Source organism: Pseudorasbora parva, chromosome 19, assembly GCF_024679245.1.
Source record: "Pseudorasbora parva isolate DD20220531a chromosome 19, ASM2467924v1, whole genome shotgun sequence".
In the NCBI taxonomy this organism is placed as follows: Eukaryota; Metazoa; Chordata; class Actinopteri; order Cypriniformes; family Gobionidae; genus Pseudorasbora; species Pseudorasbora parva.
In genome coordinates, this window is record NC_090190.1 from 40368370 (window position 1) to 40379042 (window position 10673).

At 41.0% G+C, this 10673-nt stretch overlaps 1 protein-coding gene across 1 annotated transcript in view; it reads left to right on the forward strand.

The window, feature by feature from the left end:
- The window catches only part of LOC137047416 (NACHT, LRR and PYD domains-containing protein 3-like), a 62481-nt gene extending 55508 nt beyond the window's left edge, over window positions 1-6973 (forward strand). Inside the window, exons 10-11 of the mRNA XM_067425047.1 lie at window positions 891-1064; window positions 6736-6973. Coding sequence (XP_067281148.1) covers window positions 891-1064; window positions 6736-6973 — 412 coding nt within the window. The remainder of the gene's footprint in view (window positions 1-890; window positions 1065-6735) is intronic.
- Window positions 6974-10673: the final 3700 nt, after the last annotated feature.

A 10673-nucleotide genomic window follows, 5' to 3' on the forward strand; every position in this document is an offset into this window, starting at 1 on the left:
TGGATTTACGTGTGCACTTCATTTCATTTTAGAAAGACTTTCTAGCGAACCAGACAAAACAGTCCCTGAAGACGAAAGGATGTTGTCATGTTGGCACGGTGCCTTTTTATACTTCCTGGTCGCACGGTGATGACATCACCAGCTGCCGACGGTCAGTAGGATTGTGATTTGATAGCGATTTCAGACACCTGTCACGCTGAAGGCGTTCCCCGTAGCGTCAGCTGACGCAGCGCGAGTTCCCTTTCGAAAGGGAACGCAAGAATATATTTGTAAATATTTCTTTAAACCTGCAATCATATTTAAAAAGCTTAATCTCATTCATTCACATTTTTGCTAGAAGTTCAACAACAACTAATCTGGGAGACATTTGGTGAAATATACCTTTATTGTAAGTGTCCAGTTGTCATAGGTGTAGTTTACGATTAACTTCGTTCAACGTTATTACCTGTTTGAAATAATCCATAAAACAAAACGAGATCTAATAGACGCTAATAATTTCTGTTCCACTCGCCTGTATTGGTTGCCTCTCATAAATATACATATAAGCTCCACCCATTGGAACCAAATATTTTAGAAACCGAATATATTGTAACACCAGTCTCACTTGCTCCTCCCACAACTCTTGCTTGACCACCTTGCTACACTAACTCTTTAACATGCCGAATTGGGCAAAAAAAAACCTGCTTCTGACTAGAGCAAAATAAACTGACCGACGCTCAAAAAACAGCCCAAAATTTCCCAACAGTTGATCAGCAGCTTGGTTTGACTTTGGCTTAGCCTGGATCTGTTAATCATGCTGTGGATTAAGTATTTTCTGATTGTAAAGTTCCTGTTTATCTGAGCTGTAGTTCCTGAACTGAGAGACTGAAGAGTGTTATTGTTCTCTACAGGTTGAGGGATTGTTGTGTCACAGATGAAGGTTGTGCTGCACTGGCTTCAGCTCTGAGATCAAACCCCTCACACCTGAGAGAACTGGATCTGACTGGAAATAAACTAGGGGACTCAGGAGTGAGTCTCCTCTCTGATCTGAAGGATAACCCACAATATGAACTGAAGACATTTCTGTGAGTAGTGATAATTTTAAATATATTTCAATTAAAACTTAATTAGGTGGTTTTCATACTGGGCAGATTAGCTGTACTTCAAATCTGAGTGTGATTTTTTTTCCTGCCACCTTATCCCCAGAGCATTGGCCTGGTTTCCTGAAACTAATAATGTCATCTTTGGATAAAATATATGTGCAGGTTACTTCACTTTCTAAACGAGTTGCTTGCACATTGACGTGAATTCCACCACAGTTATATTGCAAATGAACTCAGACCACCATGGGCCTCATAGCTTTCACATTGTCAATTTTATTTTTGCAAACTTTGCTCCGTTTCGGACAACCACTTTGTAAAAGTTTAATGGTTACTTATGTATGTGTTTAATGTGGGTTTAATTCTGTTCATAGTAATTTTACTGATCTACGGGTAGATGAATGATATTTTCTGTTATTTCATGATGATAAATAGATACATTTTAGTTGGTTGCAGTCAGTGTAATAGAGATCATGTTTGAATTTTAAACCTCAGGTACATTAATCACATGTGCAATAAAAAAGTTAATCTTAAACGGATACTTCACCGCTTTTCCATATTAAACTATGTTATTCCCTTAACTAAAGTGAGTTGACACACACCTCTCTCGTCTTAGTGTGTGCTCTTAATCTCTCTGACCCGCGGTGATGATCTTATAGCATTTAGCTTAGCCCACTAAGCCCAGTTCATTCACTATGGAACCAAACAAAAGAGACGAGAGAGGGATGTATCAACTCGGCTTAGTTAAGGGAATAACATAGTTTAATATGAAAAAGCGGTGAAGTATTCCTTTAATGTTTGTAACATTTATGTAACATTGTAACATATGTAAACTTATTTCAAAGCAAGAATAAATTAATTTTCAATTTTATTTCTCCCTAGAATTATGTTTAAGGCCCTTTTTAGTTAGTTTGCTTTATTTGTCCTCAAGAGGATCCCCCCCCCCCGTTGATCCATAACATAAACAATATGACAATAAATTATAAAATGTATCATAATAAGACAATCACAGACATTACCAAAAAAAAGCAGAGCATAAGATGCATTTAAAGCTCATAAAGCTCATTTCCACTGCAGATGCAATGTGGTCACATGCTCTTTTGACAACCTCCATATGTAGTTTCAATCACAAAACATTTTGGACTCTGTTTCTACCTGTATGTAGCGCTGACCATTTTTTATCAGATCACCGAAAATGCATTTTTACACCAGGGAAAACAAAACAAAAAAGATTTGCGCGTTTGATTTTTTTTAAATTTGCGATTGTTAAGGATAAAGGTAAATTGTATCACCACTTACTGTATGTGACATTTATAAAGAACAGTCATACAGGATTATGAGTAAGGGTCATATTTGATCATCTATGGTGGTTTGTATTTAACATAGAACCCTGATAGGTTAAAAGTGTTTTACAGGTTTATCTACTGTATTTGACATATTGTATCACATAATTATTTTATCCTCTCTCACAAATAAAGCAAATAGTTTTAGTTGCTCTAAAGTGGATTATGTATTAATGTCACACACGTTTGACTGTCTGTGTTTTACTTACAGGTATTAGATGTTAGTCTGTCCTTCTCTGGATCATCTGATGGTGAATAAAGAGCCACTACAGACACATCACATTTAAAAGAATCAACACACACAAACACAAAGTGATCATCACACACACTGATCCAATCCTTCATCCTTTTTACATTTGTACTGGCACTTCAATTTACATAATAGTAATAATAATATAAATTGACCCTTTTCATAGACTGTGATGATAGGTTTTAACAATACCGTAAATCCTGCAATGTGTTTGTTTTTTTTGTTTTTTAATTGTACGTACATTTATAATACTAATAGTTTGTATTATATTACTTCTGCATTCAATTACAAAAAACAACTTAACGCTGCTGCGAAGGTGTTTCTAATGCAGCGTCTATGGGAGTGATGGTAAAAATAACAAATTTCTCTCTTTTTGCTGCATTTATCAATCTCATAAATTGATAACTGATCAATTGATAAGCAAGGTAAAGATACATGTAATTTCTGGATGTCTGTAATCTGATAATAATTCTGGATATCTGTAATCTCCAGTAATTAAGTGCCGCTGTAGTTGTTTGTCTCCAGTGCCAGAAAGCCTTTCTGTTTAGCCCCTAAACACAACCTACAAAGAGAATGAGACGAGATAAACAGTCAATATGAATAAGAGACTTATCACTGACACTTTTCATGATAATTATGAAACTAGATGGTCACGGATGTTAATGCTCTGCAATTAAAGGTAGGGTAAGAATTGGTTAAAACATTTTTTTTACAAATTTGTTTAAAATTTCTTTATAAATCAATACATAATTAAAATGTAAGTACTCTAAAAAAGAAAGTATAAAATTTGAGTTTCTGTAGACCTCTCACAACTGTTTTAAAGACAGCTCATTATTTCCATTCACTCCACCTTCTCCCTTCTGGGCTCTTTCCAAAGCCACGCCCCCAAAACGCATGAATGCGCTTCGCCGACCAATCAGCTGGAAGACGCATTATTTACCTCAGACGAGCAGTGTGCATGTAGTGACATCATGTCAGAATCACATGTAATAAAAAAAAAAAACTTTATCTGTATGAATATAAACAAATAAGATGTCTTTTAGTACTCACTATAAAGCTAGAATACGATACTGGAAAAGTTTAAAATATATTTTTGTTTGATTCAGTAACGACCTAGTTATATTTATAAGGCAAAGCTAAAAATGAGTAGCATTGATACATGTTTTTCCAATAACATCAGTTATACTATGATGAAGATGAATTTCGTGTAAGATTCATAACACATACAGTGAACATGGTAAAAGAGTTTAGACATAGGGTAGTAGCTAAGGCTGTGTGTCCACCAAAAGACTAGGCGACAGAGCTAGGCGCTCTGCTGAAAATGCCTCCGTGAGCGTGAAATACTCGCTCCGTGCCTCGGTGCGCTCCAGGCGTTCTAAAAACGCGCTGCTCTCATTGAAAACGATTGAAAACGCCAGCCAGCAGCGTGAAAAAAATGCTTTGGTGGACACACGGCCTAAAGCTAACTTAGTTCTAAAAAAAGTTCCTGGATGCGGTGTACTAGATTTTACACATGCATTTTGTTATCTAAAGTTAAATTGTGCGAAATTCAACATGACAGCGATCAACTTGAGCTAAGCATATTGAGTAGTTATCATCTCTACTAATGGCTAAGTGTATAACATTGTAACTTTATGCTAAGTAATGTTATGTTAGCTATATTAGGCAGCTTCATGTGCTCTTGATACATGCTTCATGAAAACATAAACCAAAAAAATGTATAATCAAAATGAAAGATTACCTGTCCAGCAGAAATACATCCAGCAATGAGTCGTTTTTCACCTCCTTGAGATCCCTCAGTTCTCGCCATCGTTGGAAAGCCACGCCAATTTTACTCACGTTTGATTTGTTTGTTTATCCAAAGACTTTCTGTGCATTGCCTTTTCTCGTACTGTCTTCCTTTTTTTGCATTGTTTGCCTTCGCTGACTGTAAAATCCGCACTGTGAATTTTGAATGCTCTTTCTCTGCCATTATTTTGCTCTTCCTAGGTTTTGTGACCGCCTCAAATCAAACAAGCGTGCGCATGTGGGCAGATCTACAGGTAGCCATGGTAGCGAGAGAGAGAGTGACAGTTGCCCAAGCCAATCACTTGTTTTGTCCCGGACGAAAATAATGAGCAGTGTTTATTGCAGATTAAAAAGTCTAAAGTCACTCAATTTTTATACTCTCTTTTTCAGAGTACTTACATTTTAATTATGTATTGACATATAAAGAAAGTTTTAACAAATTTGGACAAATGTGTTTTAGATAATTCTTACCTACCCTACTTTTAAACCTTATTCTTTGGCATGGTCAGTCACGCTAATGTTAATGTACCTTTTTATATGAACCTGTTCCTGTCTGAAACATACGAGATGCACAATAAATTCCAAATGCGGATATTTTAGTTCCTGTGTAAAACATATTTAGTATATAGATGCTTTGTACAGTGTGTAATATGAATATATAGGTTACTATATCAGTATCTGCCTATACTAGTGTATGATGATGATGAAAGCAGATATCATGGCTTATAACATTTAATCTGTACATTTTATCATGAAAGTACTTAACAGTTATCTAGTCTAATATAAGTATATAAGGGATAATGTTCAGTAAATCAGCATGAAACACAGATGTTTACAAAATTAATAAATTAACATGAGATACTGATTTGAGTTTGTTTTTCTTATGTGGAAAGAGTGCCATATCCAGCACAATACTGATCATAAACAGCAACACAAGACTAAAGAGTGGTTTTTGGAGAAATGACAATCCCATGTGATCTCACCATTCAAAACTGGGCAGGTTTTGGTCGTCTATCCTCCAAACAATCCCCCACACCTCGTCTCCTTCACTCTCCTGCATCGTGGCGACTCCACCAAAAAAATTATAATAATTTGGGGGTTTAATCCCATTTACTATTATCATTTAATAGTAATGAATTAACAAATATTAATGAAAGTGGTATGATGTAAAAGCATTGTGTTGTCTATTTACATGAGGCTTAAAATGAAAGTTTTAACTGAAAGCAACTCAAATATCTTTAAAATTTCAGTGCCATTGTTTTGTCTCGAGATGCACACCAGTAATGTCTTTTTTCTAAGCCATTTATACTGTAAAAGCTACTTAAATGTCCTAATTGAACTAAGCCATAACTGACACCAGGCCAATATTACTTAAGCCAAAGAAACATTATTGACACTTTTCACACGGGTTCACACAATTGTTTGATAAAATAAAGCTTCAGGACATTTCCAATCATTTTGGATTTCTGAATAATATAATAAAGGAGAGGAGACCACACTCAAATTAGTATTTTCGGTGCATAGCCAGTAAAGTGTGTCTTTGCTATAGAAATTATATTAAAATTCTCTTGTATTTCCAGCCTCCTTGACCAGAAAACTTTCAGACAGACAGTAAAGTAAACACTATAAACTGAGAAGAAAGCTCTATTGTTTACTTTTGATAAAACATATGGCCAATACGGGCCATTATATTTTAAATAAAAAATGTATCTTCAGCACAGATCTAGACAAGTTTAATCGGGCCGTTTAATGATAATGTAGAAAAATAACCAGAAACATCATTGCCTTATATTAGCACAAACAGTTCAGTGTGTAAACAAAAAGCGTCTTGGTTACGTATGTAACCCTCGTTTCCTGAAGGAAAGGAACGGAGACATTACGTCAGTACTGACAAAATGGGGCTGACAAAATGCCCGTACCCGGTGTGGGGCAGTGAAGCGGAATGACAGGCCCAGACGCGGGAGGCATGAAAGTGGTGGGTTGTGGGTGGAGTCGAATTCCGTGCCCAGCCAGTGGAGATCAGGGGAGGCAGCACTGAGGCGGCACACACTGCCAGTCCTCTTAGGGCTCGGAGGGGAATGATTCAGTACTCTCTTTAACCAACAATAGGGTTTGTTGACCCTTTTTGAGGGCCAGTGGCGGGGATTGGGTTTTTGAACAAAATATTTTCCCCCGGCCCTCCTCTGGGGGAAGGAGTGGTCCTGTCACCATCTCCTTGGAGAGAACCGAGTTCACCTCCGAGCGGCCTGTCTTAGAACCACCACTTACCCTGTAGTTTAGCTGGCTTCGGGGCTGAGAAAGGCTGTGCCGCCTTCCTGCAGGCACCTCCGCTCTTCGGCCCTGTGAAGGCTTCTGCTGTGGCTGAGCAGGAAGGACCAATACTATCCAGCTGCAGCCCCGCAGCCCCGCCAGTTTCAGAACGCCAGCCACAGAACGCCATCCACAGAACGGAAGTGGGGGGCGGAGCTTACGTTCTTAACAGAAGTAGCACCACCTACGGTTTTGGAGCGTAGTTGCGTTTATCACATACATGTACGAAACGACGGAGAAACACGACAAGCGTGCGTGTTGCGTGTCTGACGCGGTGCTGTTGCTGCTCCAACCTAAGGGAAGCCAAACAATCCAAAAGTGGGATGAGTCAGCGGGCTGTTACAGAGCTCGCACCACGCGGACATGTCATCTGCGCGGTTCAATAGACCGAGCCACGCGGCCGACTCGTCAGCGCAGCGCGGACGTGTTTACTAGCGCTACCCAATGGGCAGCGCGGCGCGAACCATAAATGCACTCAAATATAGGCTACAATAAAGAAACCCCTCATTCCTTACAAACATTGGTTCTCTGCTGAAGTTTAATTGTTTTTTCCTACAGTAGACAAATGAAAACGGGGATGAAATGCATTTTCTTTTGTTTATTCTCTTGAAAAGTCAAGTCAGTGTTGTGTCGATACTGAACTGCACGCTATATGGAAATATCTGTAAAGCAAACGTTAATGATTTTCAATATCATATTCCTCTTGAGAAGCGCCAACCTCCTGGTAATTATATCAGAGTTTATATGTTCAGGTAATTAATCTTATTAGCCTATTGTATGAAGTTTTGCATTCAGCTATTATTTGTAGACTGTAAATTAAATTTTTTATTTGCTTCCGACGCCCATGACTGTAAAACTTAAGCTTTTTATATCTGAATTCCATAATTATAGATAGATAGATAGATAGATAGATAGATAGATAGATAGATAGATAGATAGATAGATATTAGGCTATATCATAATATCATAATATTGATAACAAAGTCATTGAAGTTTCTGCTTCAAATGAACTTGTATCGGTTTAAATTGTTCATTGCAGCGCTGGTGAGGATTAGTTCCATAGACCGTGAAAAAAACGGATTAATTCGCGCCGCGCTGCCCATTGGGTAGTGCTAGTAAACACGTCCGCGCTGCGCTGACGAGTGGGCCGCGCGGCTCGGTCTATTGAACCGCGCAGATGACATGTCCACGCGGCGCGAGCTCTGTAACAGCCCGCTGACTCATCCCACTTTTGGATTGTTTGGCTTCCCATAGGTTGGAGCAGCAACAGCGCTGCGTCAGACACGCAACATGCACGCTTGTCGTGTTTCTCCGTCGTTTCATACATGTATGTGATAAACGCAACTACGCTCCAAAACCGTAGGTGGCGCTACTTCTGTTAAGAACGTAAGCTCCGCCCCCCACTTCCGTTCTGTGGATGGCGTTCTGTGGCTGGCGTTCTGAAACTGGCGGGGCTGCGGGGCTGCAGCTGGATATGTCTCGGAAGGACTGGCCCGCTGCTGCAGGATGTGTTTGATGGCGTCAGACTGTCTCTGTGTGGCCGAGAACTGTTGGGCAAAGTCCTCAACTGCCCGCCGAATACTCCAGCCTAGGAGATGGGGTTGTTCCTGAACTGTGTCCTGTCAGCCTCTCGCATCTCGACCAGGTTGAGCCATAGGTGGCACTCCTGGACCACATAGGTGGACATCACCTGACCAACAGCTCAAGCGGTCACTTTCGTTGCCCGTAGGGGAAGGTCGGTGGCTGCCTATAACTCCTGCATGAGAGCAGGGTCAGCACTACGCTTGTGTATATCTCTGAGAACATTCACCTGATGAACTTGAAGGATAGCCATAGCATGCAAAGCAGACGCAACCTGCCCAGCAGCTCTATAGGCCTTGCCCATGAGAGTGGACGAGAACCTACAGGCCTTGGAAGGGGGCTTTACGTCGCCACGCGGAGGCGTCAAAGGCATCGTAGCATCGAAACAGAGAGCTCCACGAGGGGAACCCCAGTGTACCCTCTAGCCATGCCCCCATTGAATGCAGTGAAGGTGGAAGCGCAAAAAGACATGGGCGACTTCCACGACTTCAAGCACCCTGGGAAAGAAAGGCACTGGAGGCTGGCGGATGCGCTCGGCGCAGGCCACCCCCAGATACCAATCATCGAGCCTTGAGCACTCGGGACATGGCGGAGGGTTCCACTCAAGCCCGATACTCTCGGCTGCCCGATCTAGCATGGCCGTTAGCTCTGGATCAGACTCAGGCAATGCTGGCACTCCCGAGGGAGCCAAAACAGCCGAATCCTCATCTCCAGAGGAATCAAGCACGCCTTGTGATGCGGCGATCACCGTGGAGTCATCTGCCAGCGAATGAGACGCTGGGCCCAGGATGGGAAACACCAGCGCCTTCATCTGGAAGCACCACAGTCAGTGTTACGGAGGGTGTGTGGACCGAAGAACTTTCGTCGGGTTGCTCCACACGTCCACACAGTAGATTGGGGTGTGGTAGAGGGGACTCTCCCTCCTGCATGGAGTTCATTGAGTCTTGATCTCAACACCGCGATGGTCATGTTCCCGCAGTGAGAACATGATGCATCCATGAACACCTGCTCAGCATGCACTAAGCCCAATCAAACCAAGCAGTGCTCATGCCTGTCAAGCGGACAGGTTAGTGATCGAGGTTAGTGAGCATTAGTCAGATTAGCTGTATTTGAGTTACTTGGCAACCATGAACTGCTTTCTTTAAGTTTTTTTAAAGTCAATACATAAATTACAGTTTAAAGATCAGCTGGGGAACATTAGGCTACATTTAATCACCCTAATGTTCTAACAAAATAAATATATTTGTTTTTTATTTTATTTTTAGTAACAAAGTAACTTTAACATCGGATTTATTTACCAATCAAACCAAGCAGTGCTCATGCCTGTCAAGCGGACTAACCTGACGACCGCACTCAGAAATGGAGCACGGGCAAGACATCTTTAAAAAGATGTGCCATGTGTAGCTCTTTTAAAGAGGAGTTTTTTCTCAGGCAGAGTGCTGAGATGCCCAGGGAGAACACACAAACTTGTACAGACCACTGCACACTTCGACAGGAATGTGGAACGCGCTGGAATGCGCCGTATCACCAACAATCTGGGGAAACACTTGTCTTGAAGAGAGATAACGCTAAGGAAGACAAGTTGAACTCAGCTCCGAAGCAGAAACATAAATGCGTGACTGCAACGCGACACTGTTTGTGCACGCATTGATGCAGAGTTGCATTATGCAAATTCCGCAGACCCATGACATTTTCATGTCATTGGATCGTTTTGATTGAGATCAAAGGCAGCTGCGGGCTCATCCTCTTCCTCTGCCACGTCACCATCCCCTTCCTCGCCCGCGGCCAGCAACTGCAAGAAAGGCAAGAAACCAATTGCAAGAAACCAATAAATCAATGCCTAAGATTTAAAGTCATGTAGATTATATTTTCTCTGGTAACTCACCAGGCTCTCTCTTCTTTAACTTGACTTTAGGCTCAATGTCCACCAGAAGTGTGTCCAGAGGAAGACTGTCCGGCAGGATGAAGTAGCGGATGTTGTTGCCGCGGATACTGAGGGACTCCAGCTGAGTCTCTCTGTTTTTAAGGGTCATCTTTACAGCTTTGAGGGGAGTGTTCATACTGACATCCACACCTGTCCATAGAGATTCAAAGAGAAAGTAAAAAGCCATTGTTCAACTTATACAGTTCAATACTTCACCCAAAAATTTAAATTACCCCATGATTTACTCTCCCCGCATGGGTCTGCTCAGTAAATTATCGGTGTAGTGAAAATGGCACTGTTTGGCAATGGCATTTGTTCCTGGACAAATCAGAAGACAATTCTAGAGAAAGAGCAAGGATATATTTACAAGAACACACTGGAAAAAGTTTGAGCACACA